The sequence below is a fragment of the Carcharodon carcharias genome, chromosome 18 (assembly GCF_017639515.1).
Source record: "Carcharodon carcharias isolate sCarCar2 chromosome 18, sCarCar2.pri, whole genome shotgun sequence".
Lineage (NCBI taxonomy): Eukaryota > Metazoa > Chordata > Chondrichthyes > Lamniformes > Lamnidae > Carcharodon > Carcharodon carcharias.
In genome coordinates this window covers 82625820-82642601 of record NC_054484.1, presented here as the reverse complement: position 1 = coordinate 82642601, position 16782 = coordinate 82625820, and the positions used below count along the sequence as shown (strand labels likewise).

General features: G+C 43.3%; 1 protein-coding gene across 2 annotated transcripts in view; it reads left to right on the top strand.

Annotated features, from left to right (window-relative positions):
- Positions 1-16782, top strand: part of LOC121290709 (acyl-coenzyme A thioesterase 9, mitochondrial-like) — a 59602-nt gene that overhangs the window by 40306 nt on the left and 2514 nt on the right. For both annotated transcript variants that reach the window (XM_041211531.1, XM_041211532.1), the window contains 3 exons: positions 3596-3686; positions 8794-8879; positions 9546-9633. In XM_041211531.1, the coding sequence (XP_041067465.1) occupies positions 3596-3686; positions 8794-8879; positions 9546-9633 (265 nt within the window). The remainder of the gene's footprint in view (positions 1-3595; positions 3687-8793; positions 8880-9545; positions 9634-16782) is intronic.

Sequence of the window (16782 nt, the reverse complement as noted above, 5' to 3'; positions counted from 1 at the left end):
AAGTTAAATACAGTAAAACAACATTAAGTTATTTATGTACTTTAAATAAAAAACTAGAACCCTTACCTTTCCTTAGCTTAATCTATTTTAAACTGGAGATAAAAACTGGAGAAAACGCTTACCCAGTACTCACCAATCAGCTCTCACCTTTGTGCTGACGTCACTTTTTGAAGCTTCCCCGCACTCACGCTGGTTCTGATCTCTCTGCTGCCCACTTTTGCTGTCTTGTGATGTCACTCTTGTTATTTCCAACAAGAACTAACTGCTTCACAGCGATGCTGACTGCAGGACACTCTTCCCAGACTGCTTCACAGCGATGTTGACTGCAAGGCACTCTTCCCAGACAGTGCTGATGTTAGAGACAATTTGGGGTCAAAGTGTCATCTGAGTCAATTAGGACTCAGAGGTTGCAAACAGTTTGTTCAGCCTGAGATTGTAGTCAGGGATTGGGATGGGACTAGCTGCTAGGGAACTGGGTTGTGGTGGGGCCTGAAGACAGTGGATTCATTCTTCCCCATGTGGAGTTGGAGTAATTTTGACGACTCCTGAACTGGATCTTGGACAAGGAGTTTGACAGCACATAGGCAATGGAGGGACGGAGAGAGGTGGTGAGATAGAGCTGGGTTTCATCAGCACACATGTGGACCATGAGATGTTTTTGAATGATGTCACCAAGGGGTAGCATGTAGATAGTAATAAGAACATTAGATCCCTAGGGAGTTGTGCAGAGGTAATGGACTAGGAAGAGAATCCAAGGGGATTCTCTGGCTACAGCCTGGATAAGATTGGAATTAGTTGAGGGTACTCAGCTGGATGATGGTGTTGCAGAAAGTTGGTGTGGTCAATCGTGCCAGGGTTTGTAGACGGGTTGAGAAGGATGAGAGGTCATGTCATTGGTGACTTTGAATCGGTCTATCTCAGCACTGTAGAAGGGACAGAAACCCAAGTTTGAGAGGTTTAAATGTGAAGTTGTAGGAAAGATGGGCATGGATTTGGGAGGTGAATCTGTGCACAGGAAACTGGAGAAAAAGTCAAGTCCAGCTGTTTGCTTGATTGACTTTTCAGAATCATTCTGACTTTGTCTCTTCGTATTAGTCCCATTGCATGTACCATCCTGTGCATTTGGCTAAACACGCTCTGAGCTCTGCCTGTTCCATTTCCAATTCCTAATCTTTTCTGCAGCCTCTCTTAACACTTTCACATCCATCCTGAATTATGGTGCTCAGAACTGGACACATTCCAGTTGAGGTCAAAACAATGTTTTATACACGTTTATCATAACTTTATCATAATAATGACAACATTACAGAGGTTGCAGAAAAGATTCATGAGAATGGTTCCAGAGAAGAGGAACTTCAGTTATGTGAATAGATTGAAGAAGTTGAGACTATTTTGCTTGGAGAAGAGTGGGTTGAGAGGAGATTTGACAATGATATTCAAAAACAAAGGGTCTGGACAGAATAAATTGGGGGCAACTATTGCCATTGGTGGAAGGATCAAGAACCAGAGGACACCGGTTTAAGGTAATTGGCAAAAGAAGCAATGGAGACACGAGGAGAAACTTTATTATGCAGTGAGTGATTAGGACTTGGATGCACTTCCTGAGAGAGTGGTGGAGGCAGGTTCATTCTAGTCCTTCAAAAGAGACTTGGAATTATCTGAAGAGAAAACATTTGCAGGGCTATGGGGAAAAGACAGGGGAGTGGGACTTGGTGAGTTCCACTTGCAGAGAGCCGGTAGGGACACATGAAGAATGACTTCCTTCTATGCTGTAACCATTTTGTGATTATGTTCCTTGCTGTTGTGCTCTATGCCCCTATTTCTAAAGCCCAGGATCCCGTGTGCTTTATTAACCATGCTCTCAACCTGCCCTACTACCTTTAATGATTTGTGCACATGTACCTCCAAGGCCCCTCTACTTCTTATAGAATTGTACCCATTATTTTATATTACCTCCTCATTCTTCCTACCAAAATAAATCACTTCGTTCAGGATATTGACCAAAAATATTAATGTTTCTCTTTTCACAGGTGCTTCCTGACATCTTGAGAATTTCCAGCATTTTCTGCTTTTATTTCAGATTTCCAGCATCTGTGGTATTTTGCATATGTCCAAGTACTGAACTTTGGGGAACCCCACTATAAACCACCTTCAGCCTGAAAAGCAGTCATTCGTACAACTCTGCTTTCTATCCTTTGGCCAATTTTTATATCCATCCTGCTACTGCCCCTTTTATCCCATGGGCTTCAATTTTGTTAGCAAATCTAATATCTGATAATTTATCAAATGCCTTTTGAAAGTCTATATCCATAATAGGTCCAAGTGTCAGGTGTAATATTCTATTAAGAAATATAAGCTTCTGCCTTATATTGTTTTGATATATTAAACATGCAAATCCCTCATGTTTACGATAACTTACACCAGGCTAGATAATGGAATGGAGCATTAGACACCCTGTGGTTGATCTCCAGTGTCTCAAGTCTAAGCTGCATCCACCAGGCCACTGGGGCACATCCCCCAACACCTTTCCTTCTGGTTGCTGGATATGATGTAAGCAAAGCACTATGTGAAAAATAGTGAAAACTGGTTCTGTGTTTCAGAAAGTCAGCCTCTTTAGCTTTTTAAGCTTTTTCTGTTCGACACATTCTCCGTGATACTTCTATATACATGGTAACCTCTCATAACTAATTTAAATTTGTACCCTGCTAAAGTCATGTGATACAATTATCATCTAGGGGTGTATTGATTGAAAAAATGTTTTAAACAGCTATATTGTACCCTCATGTACTGGTTAACCCATGATACTTTCTGCTCATGTCAAATTATCCTAACATAAGTCATATTTCTAATACTACCCCTAAAGCCAACAGCGAGTCTTGATGATGTACTCAAATCCTGGCATGGGTTTGAACCCAGGACCATCTGACTCTCAAGAGACCAGCTACTAAGCTAAGGCTCACACCAGTTCTGAGAAATTCGGCAGTGATTTATTTTTTGTTGGCTTTGAATGGATAGATAAGTATCTGTTAGCCATGGCTACCATTACTGTGCTGAGTTTCGAGTGGCAGTGACTTTAGAAGCATCGCGAACTGTAGTGAAGATGGATAGACTTGGGTTGTTTTCATTGGAGGAGAGAAGACTGAGGGGCGACCTGATCGAGGTGTAGAAGATTGAGGGGCATGGACAGAGTGGATAGGGAGCAGCTCTTCCCCTTAGTTGAAGGGCCAGTCACGAGAGGGCATAAGTTCAAGATGAGGGGCAGGAGGTTTAGGGGGGATGTGAGGAGAAACTTTTTTACCCAGAGGGTGGTGACAGTCTGGAATGTGCTGCCTGTGTGGGTGGTGGAGGCGGGTTGCCTCACATCCTTTAAAAAGTACCTGGATGAGCACTTGACACATCATAACATTCAAGGCTATGGGCCAAGTGCTGGTAAATGGGATTAGGTAGGTAGGTCAGGTGTTTCTCGCATGTCGGTGCAGACTCGATGGGCTGAAGGGCCTCTTCTGCACTGTGTGATTCTGTGAGATGGGTGATTGAAAGGACAAAGTACTTGGCTGCTGCTTATCACAAGCTAACCACTAACTGATATTTTTAGGACAGTAAGCTTCCGCAGTCGGGTCTTACCAGAGAATTCAGTGTGGATGGAAGGAACAAAGCTTAAAAGTCTGGAGATATGTCATCCACAGGTTTGTGACAACTATAAGCATTCAGTGCAACTCTTTTATGTATACTAAAACTCATTTCCTATTAAATCTGCTAATAGCTACAGTTATCCTGAATGCTGCTTACATTTCCATCATAGTCAACTGTTTCCAATTTATGCTACCGGTAAATTACCCTGTGGCATTTGTCTACATTAAAGGCACTCTTGAAATGAAAGTGTTGTTGAACTAGTTTTAGCAGAGCATTGAATAATTTTCATAATGAAAACTGCCAGCTTGAGGGTCTCTGGTTGTGATTACCTTGGGTTGATACATATGAGCCAGATACTGAAAATTGCTTGGTAGTACAGAACTTGAGTATTGCTGACAAAAGGGACATGCTGCTGAAGCTTTTTGTCTTGCACTTAACAGGACAGGTACAAGAATTCTGAATTTTAAAGGGAGCAGCAATTTATACTGCATGAGAAAGGGGTGCTGATTGGTTAGCAAATCAACTCTGATTGGTCAAGGCTTTGCCATGGAGAATGCACCAGAGATCCATTGTCCCTCACGCTTTTATTTAATTCAAGAAATGTGTAATGCCTGGACATGTTCCTTTTGCCTGCAAACAACCACTCAGCATCTTTTTCTCTTGCATTATAAATTGTTGCTCCCTTTGAAATTTGGTATTCTTCTGTCTGTCCTGAGTGCAAGACAAAAAGCTTTGACAGCATGCCTCTGATTTTCAGTATTGCTGAAAAATATTCTCCCTGTTTAGCTTATAGGGCCATTTCTAAGTAGTTTGGAGTAGAAGGGCTTGCGGTTCAGACTCTCCCCACCCCCACTACACCCTTTAGACTGGGTGTGGGTCTGAGGAGGTCAAGGAGACAGGTGTACCTTTTTTACAGGGGGTGAGGAAAATTGACTGAAGCATTTTCATTGTGCCTCAGTAAAGTGCCAAACTTGGAGCAATGTTTCTCTCTAACGTTCTGCTAAAGAAGGAGGATACATGTGTGTGATGTACCAGTTCCTGGTATGAGGAGTAATTGTAAGGAAAGGGTTCATTCTTTTAAAGGCTTAGCTATAGCCTGTCGAGTAGTTTCCTGTTAAAGGCTAAAATATTAATTTTTGTTCCATTTGCAGTGAAATGATAAGCAAAGACAGAAACCTGTAGCTGCTAAGATACCATATAATACCATATAAACACTGTGGCCACAAGAGCAGGTCAGAGGCTGGGAATTCTACAGCAAGCATCTCACCACCTGACTCCCCAAAGCCTGTCCACCATCTACAAGACACAAAGTCAGGAGTGTAATGGAATAATTTCCAATTGTTCGGATGAGTGCAGCTTCAGCAACACTCAAGAAGCTTGATATGGGTTCTGTTAGAATTCCCAGGAATTCTACTTTTAAGCCAGATATTGGGCAGTGAAAGAACTCCAGAAAATGAGATTTGTGTGTTTATGGGAATTGCCAGTGAAGCTGAATCAAACAGAATTTCTAGCACAACCCAAAGATTATGACACCTCTCTCTTTTTCGGAGTGAATAAAGTCTAGAATAAAATCGACATGCTGTCGAAGCTTTTCACCTTGCACTCATCAGGATAGCTCGCAAGATAACCTAACAGTAAAGGGAACAACAACTTATACTGCATGAGAAGAGTGTGTTGATTAGTTGGCAGGTGGACTCTGGTAGAGGTGTAATCATGGAGAATGCAGCTGAGAAGTTAACTGTTAACTGCCAAAGCTTTTGTTTCAAATTCAAACCAGGCAGGTCGACTCTGGTCATGGCATTGCCATAGGGAATGCACCAGGGAATGACTGTCCCCCAAGCTTTTGTTTAGTGTGGCTCACTAAGCATGCTAGAAGCTACATATATTCACACGCAGGGCCCTGATTTTTGCAGACAGAAGGAGCATGTCCACGCATTATGCCTGTTCCAGCTACATTTTGATACACAGTGAAAGAACGGCAATGTATTTCCAAGTCAGGATGATGTGTGACTTGGAGGGAAACTTGCAGGTGGTGAAGTTCCTGTTGCCCTTACCTAGGTGGTAGGGATTGTGAGTTTGGAAGGTGGTGTCAATCCTTGATTAGTTGCTGCAGTGCTTCTTGTAGACAGTGTACACTCCTGCCACTGTGGTGGAGGGATTGAACATTGAAGGTGATGAATGGGGTACCGATCAAGCAGAATGCTTTGTCCTGGATGGTGTTAAGCTTCTTGGAGCTGCATTCATCCAGGCAAGTGACAAGTATTCTATCAGACCCCTGAATTGTGTCTTGTATATGGTGAACAGGCTATGGACAGGGAGTGAGTTACTCTCTGCAGAATTCCCAGCCTCTCACCTGCCCTCATGGCCATAGTATTTGTATATGGTATTTATCTTATCAATGTGTTTCTGCATTGGCTTTTTATCTCATTTGGAAATGAAAAGTGAAACTGATATTTCTAGCCTTCTAACAAAATTACTTGACAAATAAAACCTAAACTCTTTAAAGTATGAACTTCAGTGTTGCTGAAAAGAAGAGACATTCTGTTGAAGCTTTTCATCTTGCACTCATTAGGACAGATGCAAGAATACCAGATTTTGAAGGAAACAATTTATACTGCATGAGAAAAGGCTGCTGATTGGTTGGCCAGTCAGCTCTGGTTGAGGCATTGCCATGGAGAACCCACCAGGGAGCTATTGTTCCCTATGCTTTTTTGTTTAATTCAAAAAAGGCACAATGCTTGGACTTGTTCTTTATGCTTGTAGAGAGGAAAGGGCCCTGCGTATAAATGTTTGTAGCTTCTAGCAGAGGTAAGTGAGCTACAATGCAAGCCCAACTGATAATCTTAAATTGGTTATTAGTGTAATTCTTTGTGCACACGGGAATGTTCAGCAGAAACTCCCTGATGCATTCTCCATGGAAACATCTCAACCAATCAGAGCTGACTGGCCAATCGATCAGTACCCTTTTCTCACGCAATATATATTGTTGTTTCATTTGAAATTTGGTACTCTTGCATCTGTCCTGATGAGTGCAAATTGAAAAACTTAAACAGCATGTCTCTCTTTCAGCAAAGAATAAATTCTTTCCTTACAATTTCTTTCCCTCTTCCTGTTTTTCCCTCTTCATTTATTTTCTGAAAGCAGTGACTTGTACTCGCTTAAATTCAGTGCTGGCAACCCACCAGTATTTTGCATGTATGTGCATTGGCAGTGAGCATAAGGGCCATCATTAAGTCCAACCTTTGCCAGTCATTCAAGGATGTAAACATGCCAACATGGTTTTCTGACCAGCATTGATGTTCCTTTTCCCTAGTGGTATTGCTCCAACCACTCTGCTGATTGGATTAGCAGATTAAAGAAAACCCAAGGATTAATCCAACCTTTTTTCTGTGCCTCAGTCTGATGCTTTGTATTTACAAGGTGACCAATCAATGGCGGTTAGGGGGAGAAAGCTCCAGTAATTTTGTAGCATGTAAAATCTTAAATTCTTCTGCATTGTGAAGCATGAGTCATTGTGCATATCTGATCCTATCTTCAGGACAGCAATTATACTTTGTAAAATGCTTTATCCTATTACGGTCAGAGATGGGGGGACCCTGGGAACGCTGGCCAAGGATTGGGAAACCCTGGGAACACAGGTCAGGTGTTACGGGTCTCTGTGGGTACCATTGTGGGATTGGGAGTGTTCTGGAGACCCAGTTGACAAATGGGATGCATTGCAAGTAAATGTGCTTTAACAGGCACATCTCGAGTTGATCAGTATTTTGCTTTTGTTAAGGTTGAACTCTTTAACCGGGGAGTTAAAGGTTGTTTTGGTTCAGCCGTGTGTGAGGTGAACTGGCACCGGGTGATGTTTAGTTTACGTCTCATGGCATGAGCTCTGAAGAAGGGTCACACGGACTCAAAACATTAACTCCGTCTTTCTCTCCGCAGATGTTGTCAGACCTGCTGAGTTTTTCCAGCATTTTCTGTTTTTGTTTCAGATTTCCAGCATCCGCAGTATTTTGCTTGTATCTTAATGGCCATTCCCTACTTTTATATGAAAGTTCAACTTCATTCCAACAGCAAAAGAAAAGTGATTGTGCAGTAAAGCTCATTGCATTTCCCCCGGTATCAGCTCTCCCATGATAGTTGCCAGTCTGACTTTGAATTGCCTTTATGATTTTTGTCTCTACTACCCCCTTTGGGAAATTGTTCAGATTTTTATTGCGCTTTTAGTGAAGAACTTAAGTTGTTCTAATTTTAAAGAAAATGTACATTTATGTCCTCTTGCCCGGCTTTCTGGCCTTATTTTTATGCCCTAATTTATAGTAATATAAGCGTTTAACCCTCTTAATAATAAAAACAGAGTGCTGGAAATACTCAAGCATTTCAGCATTTGTAAAGAGAGAAACAGAGTTAATGTTTCGAGTCCAATATGACTCTTCACCACCCCCCTCCCCTTCCTCCTCCCTGAGCTCAACTCCTTTATATTTAGCATCTATCTTGTTGCTGCGCTCTAGGCCATTTGGCTAGTATAATGCCTGTGAAATAATAATATTAAGAAAATTACTTCAATTATAAAGAAAGAGGTACATTTACATTGCACTTTTCATAATCTTGGGACATCCCAGTGTGCTTCACAGCCAATCATAGTATGGTTACAGCACAGAAGGCAGTATGGCGAGTCCAGACTTGCTCTCCACAAGAGTAATTTAGTTAGTCTCACTCCCTGCCCTTTCACCATAACTCTGCAATTTTTTTTGCCTTCTCCAAGAACAAATTAAAGAATATTTTCAGTCTCTGGAAGATCTCTTACAAACCTTCCTGAATGTTTTAAATGGAGTTGTCTCCTTCCCAACATCCATTAGCAACCAAATAGCACCTTGTGAAATATCATAGTCCTTCTAGGCTACTGCTAAAGTTGTTGCCATTGTGGTCGTATGCAGCTATCAATTGCAGAGTGCCACATTTTCTCAACCATTTTTAAATAATGTTTAATTCATTAAAATTATTTTAAATTAAATTTCCATTCTGCTCATTTAAAGTTGAGATGTCCCCCTTTATATTGGTGTTTGATTATACTTATATAAGTATGTAGATCCAACTATGTAGATCCAAGATTGTCGGTGCACATTTATAGGTGAACAGTATTGTAACTTCTCGTTTTTTTAAAATTAGGAACGTAATATCCACAACAAAATCTTTGGCGGGTTTCTGATGAGGAAAGCCTTTGAGTTGGCATGGGCAAATGCTTGTGTCTATGGGTAAGAACCTTATATTTTGTGTCTATTGCGTAACTTGAATTAAAGGAGTCTAGGAATTCAACTCTCAATCCACTTCACTGATTGTTATATACGTTGTAGAGTTCTCCCCCACCCCCCACCCCTCTTCTACCATTGATATTAGTTTTTTTTTAATATTTCACTTTGTATTTGACTGATATGAACCTGTTTCTCCAAAGCCCTATTTCTGGGCATTAGTGAGTCACTCAAATGCGCTGCAATAATTCAAATGCCTCCAGGATGCCCAGATTTCTTTATTTTCGCTCCACTCATTTAATTGTGGCCCTACATAGAATTTCAAAAAGTCTTTATGGGCAGATTTCACTCTGGTTGTGTGTGCCCCTCAACGCTTTCAATGCTGAGTGGAAAAGGTCTGCCCATGGTGCCAGGAAAACTAGAACAGTCCTCTTGGTGTCTGATATTTCATGTTGTTGGTTCAATAGCATCACAGGTGTGTTTCTCCAAACAACTGGTTCAGAGTGACCTTGATCGAGACTTTGGAGTAGACAACAGAAAGTGTGGCAGTGGAGAAACTAGGCAGGGAAGAAATGAAGGGAGCAAAGTGGGTTAATATGTCTTTGAATTTTTAAACACATTGTTGCTGTAGGCCTGTGTTTTATATCCGGAACTTTCACAAATTGCTTTCAGGAGTTCAAGACCTTACCCAATTGCTGTAGATGACATCTTGTTTCAGAAACCAGTTGAGATTGGTTCCCTGCTGTATCTTTCATCACAGGTAATGTACATATTTACAATGTGAAGTGTCAGTATTAGTTTAATGAGTCTTCCTGGTCACAAGATAATTCACTTCATTTCAGTTGATCCAGTTAGCAAAACCCAATGCTGGGTTCTGGTCCACATCACTGTGTTCCATCCTCCATATTAACACAGTTTCTATCCTTGCACCAATTTGATGTATCCTGGATTCACAGCAGTGAGTATAACAAATAGAATTTGTGCCTGCCCAAACAGCAGTGGCTTCAGACTGTGTTTACATTTAACAATTAGACTTCCTTACCTTAATTTGACAGGTCAAATTTAAATGCCTTAGCAACAAATACATCGTGTGTTTTGTGAGCAACAAATACATTGTGTATCATGTGGCATATTATTCCTATTATAAAGCAACATTTCATCCTCAGCCAACTTCATTAAAACAGATTATCTGGTCATTATTACATTGCTATTTATGGGAGCTTGCTGTGCACAAATTGGCTTCCACGTTTCCTACATTGCAATATTTTTCAATACCAAGAAAATTAAGGGATATGAGGATAGTGCAGGAAGGTGAAGTTGAGCTGGAAGATCAGCCATAACTTACTGAATGGCAAAGCAGATGCATAGGAAGTATGGCCTAATACTTTCTCCTATTTTTTTGTTTATTGGCTAGCAAATATCATGGACATCCTGAGGTCTGGAAAGGCATCCTATAAATGTCAGCTTTTCTTTATTTCCCATGTGCAATGCCATGGAAGATCCACCAGTAATATACTGTATTTTAAAAGTCACAGCTAGCACACACCAGATGCCGCACATTGCTACAGGTTTAAGTGACATTAGGTGTGACTGAACCTTAAACAAATGAGTACATTCCTGTCTGTAAAACTGACCAAACAAAATCAAAACTTGCGAAAAAATAATGTTTGACTCAAAATTCCACAGTCAGGAAACATTCTCTAAAAAAGTAAAAGGAGCTGAAGTATCAATGAAATGACTCAATGTATATTTTGAAATTTTTGTGTCTACCTTTTGGTTTTGCCAGTAACCCCCAAGACTCAATGCCAAATAAAGTTGGTAATAAAACAAATATTTATTTAAAAAAACCACAATTCATAACCATATCATTAAACTTTCCCAATCTGTGCCCTGTTTGTAACCTCACCCACACTGTTTCCCATTGGAGACCTGACTCCCTATTGGGTGCTGGAACTGTGTTCTCCAGCCTTCCCACAGTAACATCTATGAGCTACTAGCTACCTTACTTGACTAGCCTCGACCAGAAAGTAGGCTACAATTTTAAGGGCATCACTATCATTCTGTGTAAACACGATATGGACTATAGGTCCTCAACTCATGGCTTCCTGAAGTTGGATATCTACCACATTTACGAGGTAGCTCCTGAACCAGGGTGAGCAGCAGTACTCTACTGTTGAGTAGACCAGGGTGAGTGAAACAGTGCATCGTGTGTTGACTCTGCTGCCCCAGGTTGCTACCCACCAATTTCTGTATGAAATTCACTCTCATTTTGACCTTGGCTCCAGTGTTATAGAGGTGTTGCCAGCAGGTCAATGTCAAGAGCGATGCCAAGATGTTTTGGCTTTAGGTTCTGGGCGAGTGGTCAGCCACAGAGCTGGACATGAAGTTCATCCCTTGCCTTTGAGTTGTTCAGGTGGAAGGTTGAAACAACAGTACTTGGTCAAAATCTCCATTTTCTGAATTAGGCTTCCAGAGAATATAGATCTTCAGTGAATGTTTTTCAATGTCCTGAAGTTCTTTAGTTTGGCAAGCCAGGGTCAAATCATCAGCATATGTGAAGAGCTGTGACTTTGTGAGAGGGAGGTCACTGGTATATATATTGAAGAGGGCTGTGGGAGCCCATTGTTGGTTATTTGCTTACGGCTGATTTAATCTCCAAGGTGTACATGGAACTGTTGGTTGTTGATCATGGAGTTGATTAGCTGTAGAGTTTCAGCAGCATGCCATGCAGTCGCGGCCTGTGCAAAAACCCACTTGTTGGGGTGGGAATCACTGCTTCCAAGGTGGCATTTGGTCTGTTCAGCAGGAGACGTTCCAGAACCTAATATGTTGAGAGTAGGGTGATGGGGCAGTAGCTGTGTGGGTCATTGAGTAGTTTTCCTTGCTTGCCAATGGCCACGATCTTGGATTGATGCCTGATGTTTGGAATGGTGCCTGTGTTGCAGATGTTGGTAAACAGTTTTGCTAACTACTTCCTTCCCTGTGCTCTGATGTTCTTCTAGAATTCTGAGTAAATCCAGTCAGTTCCTGATGCTTTGCCTATTTGGTTGTCATCAGGGCGCAGTTCAATTTCTCTTGTGTATGTGGGCTTGAGAAGTTTAACTGCTCTGGGACAGTCTCGAGACACTACATCAGGGCTGTTTTCACCATCTGTTCACTTTCCCTGCTGGCTGGTATATTTGAGTTTATTAGGAGCCATGAAGTGAAGGCATCAGCGTTGACTCAGATCCACTTGTGTGGTTGTTGTTTGGCTGCTCCCAAATGGTGCAGGAATTTCCTTTTGAGTGCATGAAGTCAATCCTCTCCGTTGTTTCCCGCTATCTTAGGCTGTACTGGAACAGCTTGGCTAGGGGCGCGGCAAGTTCTGGAGCACAAGTCTTCAGTACTTGTGCTCCAGAATATTATCAGGGCCCATAGCCTTTGCAGTATCCAGTGCCTTCAGTTATTTCTTGATATCACATGGAGTTAATCAAATTGGCTGAAGACTGGCATCTGTGATGTTGGGGACCTCCATTCGGTACTGGCTGATGATTGTAGCAAATGTTTCAACCTTGTCTTTTGCACTCATGCTGGGTTCCTCCATCGTTGAGGATGGGGATATTTGTAGAGCCGCCTTCTCCAGTGAGTTGTGTAATTGTTCACCATCATTCACGACTGGATGTGGCAGGACTGCAGAGCTTAGATCTGATCCGTTGGTTATGGGATTGCTTAGCTCTGTCTATCACTTGCTGCTTATGCTACTTGGCATGCAAGTAGTCCTGTGTTATAGCTTCACCAGTTTGACACCTCATTTTTAGGTATGCCTGGTGTTGCTCCTGGCATGCTCTCCCGCACTCTTCGTTGAACCAGGGTTGATCCCTTGGCTTGGTGATAATGATAGAGTGGGGGATTTGCTGGGCCATGAGGTTACAGATTGTGGTTGAGTACAATTTTGCTGCTGCCAATGCCTCACAGCTCCTCATGGATGCCCAGTCTTGAGTTGCTAGATCTGTTTGAAATCTATCCCATTTAGCACAGTGGTAGTGCCACACAACACGATGGAGGGTATCCTCAATATGAAGGCGGGACTTCGTCTCCACAACGACTGTGCAGTGGTCACTCCTACCAATACTGTCATGGACAGATGCATCTGCAGCAGGCAGGTTGGTGAGGATGAGGTCAAGTATGTCTCTCCCTCTTGTTGGTTCCCTCACCACCTGCCACAAACCTGGTCTAGCAACTATGTCTTTTAGGACTCGGCCAGCTCAGTCAGTGGTGGTGCTACCAAGCCACTCTTGGTGATGGACATTGAAATCCTCCATCCAAAATACATTCTGTGCCCTTGCCACCCTCAGCTCTTCTTCCAAGCGGTGTTCAACATGGAGGAGCAGCTGAGGGGGGCGTGGTATGTATTAATCAGTGAGAAATTTCCTTGCCCGTGTTTGACCTGATGCCATGAGACTTCATGGGGTCCAGAGTCTATGTTGAGGACTCCCAGGGCAACTCCCTCCTGACTGTATACCATTGTACCACCCCCTATGCTGGGCCTGTCCTGCCAGTGGGACAGGACGTACCCAGGGATGGTGATGGTGTGTCTGGGACATTATCTGTAATGTATGATTCCGTGAGGTTGACTATGTCAGGCTGTTGCTTGACTCGTCTGTGAGACAGCTCTCCCAATTTTGCCACAAGCCCCCTGATGTTAGTAAGGAGGACTTTGCAGGGTCAACAGGGCTGAGTTTGCTGTTGTAATTTCCGGTGACTAGGTCAATTCCGGGTGGTCCATCCGGTTTCATTCCTTTTTTGAGCCTTTGTAGGATAATTTGGTGCCTAGCTCTTCATACTGACTATGCAGAACCTCTTCCCTCTTTACTTGTCCTACCTATGTCATTGGTACCTACATGTAGCACAACAAGTAGATCCTCCCCCTCCCACTGTAAGTTCCTCTCTAGCCCTGAGCAAATGTCCCTAACCCTGGCATCACAACCTTCTGGATTCTCACTCTTTGCTGCAGAGAACAATGTCAATCCCCCTCACTATACTGCCCCCTACTACCACTACATTCCATTTTGCTTCCCCTGCTTGAATGGCTTCCTGTACCACAGTACCATGGCCAGTCTACTCATCCACTTTGTAGACCTTGCTTTCATCCACACAGGTTGAGAGCACCTCAAATTTGTTTGACAGTTGCAAAGTCTGAGGCTCCTCCACTACTGTCTACTCGGTCTCTTTACCTGCCTTGCTCACAGTCACATGCTGCTGTCCCTCACTGCTGACCTAAACAGATGACCCTATTCTAAGAGGTGTGACTATCTTCAGGAACAAAGTGTCCAGGTATTTCTCCCCCTCCTTTTTGTTGTGTAATGTCTGCAGTTCGGCTTCCAGATCAGTAATCTCAATCCGGAATTCCTCTAGCTGCTTACACTTTCTGCAGATATGTTTGTCCTGGATTGCCTTGGCATCCAAAAGTGCCAGTATTCTGCAGCTGCAACATAACACCTATCCTGCCATTGTTGCTTATGTTAATAAGTTAATTTCATTATTAACTTAGAATAATTTCAATGTATACTAGAATTGACTGTGCTTCTTAAATGTTAGTACCACCTACAATTAAAAGTTATACTTTTCTTAATTACACAGGTATGTGTTTTAGGTGTTTATTTTAATTATTTTATTTTTTCATTATTTTAAGGTTTTAGTTCTTTTATTTATACAGCTACTTTACCTCTGATATCTTAACCTAGCTATTAACACATTGTCCCTTACACCTGTCTGATCGTGCTCTTTTATCTGTCTCTTAGCCGCTTGTTTCATGCATTTATCCTGTGTCTCTGCCGTTCTCGCGCTTTTATCCTGTGTCTCTGCCGCTCTCGCGCTCCTTTATCCTGTGTCTCTGCTGCTCCCCTCGCGCTCTTTTATCCTGTGTCTCTGCTGCTCCCCTCGCGCTCTTTTATCCTGTGTCTCTGCTGCTCCCGTCGCGCTCTTTTATCCTGTGTCTCTGCTGCTCCCCTCGCGCTCTTTTATCCTGTATCTCTGCTGCTCCCCTCGCGCTCTTTTATCCTGTGTCTCTGCTGCTCCCCTCGCACTCTTTTATCCTGTGTCTCTGCTGCTCCCCTTGTGCTCTTTTATCCTGTGTCTCTGCTGCTCCCCTCGCGCTCTTTTATCCTGTGTCTCTGCTGCTCCCCTCGCGCTCTTTTATCCTGTGTCTCTGCTGCCCTCGTGCTCTTTTATCCTGTGTTTCTGCTGCTCCCCTCACGCTCTTTTATCCTGTGTTTCTGCTGCTCTTGCGCTCTTTTATCCTGTGTCTCTGCCGCTCTCGCGCTCTTTTATCCCGTCTCTCTGCCGCCCTCGCGCTCTTTTATCCCGTCTCTCTGCCGCCCTCGCGCTCTTTTATCCCGTCTCTCTGCCGCCCTCGCGCTCTTTTATCCCGTCTCTCTGCCGCCCTCGCGCTCTTTTATCCTGTGTCTCTGCCGCCCTCGCGCTCTTTTATCCCGTCTCTCTGCCGCCCTCGCACTCTTTTATCCCGTCTCTCTGCTGCTCTCCTCGCGCTCTTTTTGAATCGAGGCATAGATTACAAAAGTAGGGAGGTCATATTGGAGTTGTATAGAACCTTGGTGAGGCCACAGCTGGAGTAGTGTGTGCAGTTCTGATCGCCACATTATAGGAAGGATGTGATTGCACTGGAGGGGGTGCAGAGGACATTCACCAGGATGTTGCCTGGGATGAAACGTTTAACCCAGAGGGTGGCAACAGTCTGGAATGCGCTGCCTGGGAGGGTGGTGGAGGCGGGTTGCCTCACATCCTTAAAAAGTACCTGGATGAGCATTTGGCATGTCATAACCTTCAAGGCTATGGGCCAAGTGCTGGTAAATGGGACTAGGTAGGTAGGTCAGGTGTTTCTCACGTGTCGGTGCAGACTCAGTGAGCCGAAGGGCCTCTTCTGCTCTGTGATTCTTTTATCCTGTGTCTCTGCCGCTCCTCACGTTCTTTTATCTTGTGTTTTTGCTGCTGTCTTTGCTTTTTTTAATTCTATGTCAAGCACGGAAATCCAGTTGGAGTTTTCTCTCTGTGCTCTCGGCTGTTGAAGTTGCCACAGTAGATGGTTGGGTGTGCTACAGGCTGTATTACGATGTTGGGCCACAGGCCACTTTATATTTTGTAGACATTTGTGATGGTCTGCTTGCTATACTTTGGAGATGGGGAAGCAGTTATAGTTTGACGTCGAGGTTAACAATCCATTCAACAGCTTCAGCTAACATTGTGAATGGTTGTGGTGCCACCGAGAATGGATCTCTCAGGGTAGGAGTTCAGTATGTGAGCAATGGTCTCACTTGGATGGCCACTGTCACAATTTGAGCTGTTCTTCAAGTTCCACTTGTGCAGTAAGTGGTCACATCAGCCCTGGGCTATGGGGGTCATCTGATTTTAGGTCTTCTGCACTTCTGGTGAGGCTTTCCTTGATGTAGGCCACGGCTGTATGTCTCCACGAACTCACCTGAAATCCCGTAGTCCCACTGGAATGCACAGTCATACTCTACAGACTGATGACAGCCCTGCCTTTCGATGACGCACCTCCTGGCTAACTGCCCAGTCACCAACCACAACCTGGTAACTGAGCTGAATGGTGATGTCCCAGGTTTCAACCTTCCACGGAAAACGTGGACACCCTCAAACGCTTGAGGATAGCCCAGGGCTGATGTGACCACTTGCTGCACAAGTGGAACTTGAAGAACAGCTCAAATTGTGACAGTGGCCATCCAAGTGAGACCATTGCTCACATACTGAACTCCTACCCTGAGAGATCCATTCTCGGTGGCACCACAACCATTCACAATGTTAGCTGAAGCTGTTGAATGGATTGTTAACCTCGACGTCAAACTATAACTGCTTCCCCAGCCATACAAATAAAAGTGTTTTCAACTGCAGTTTT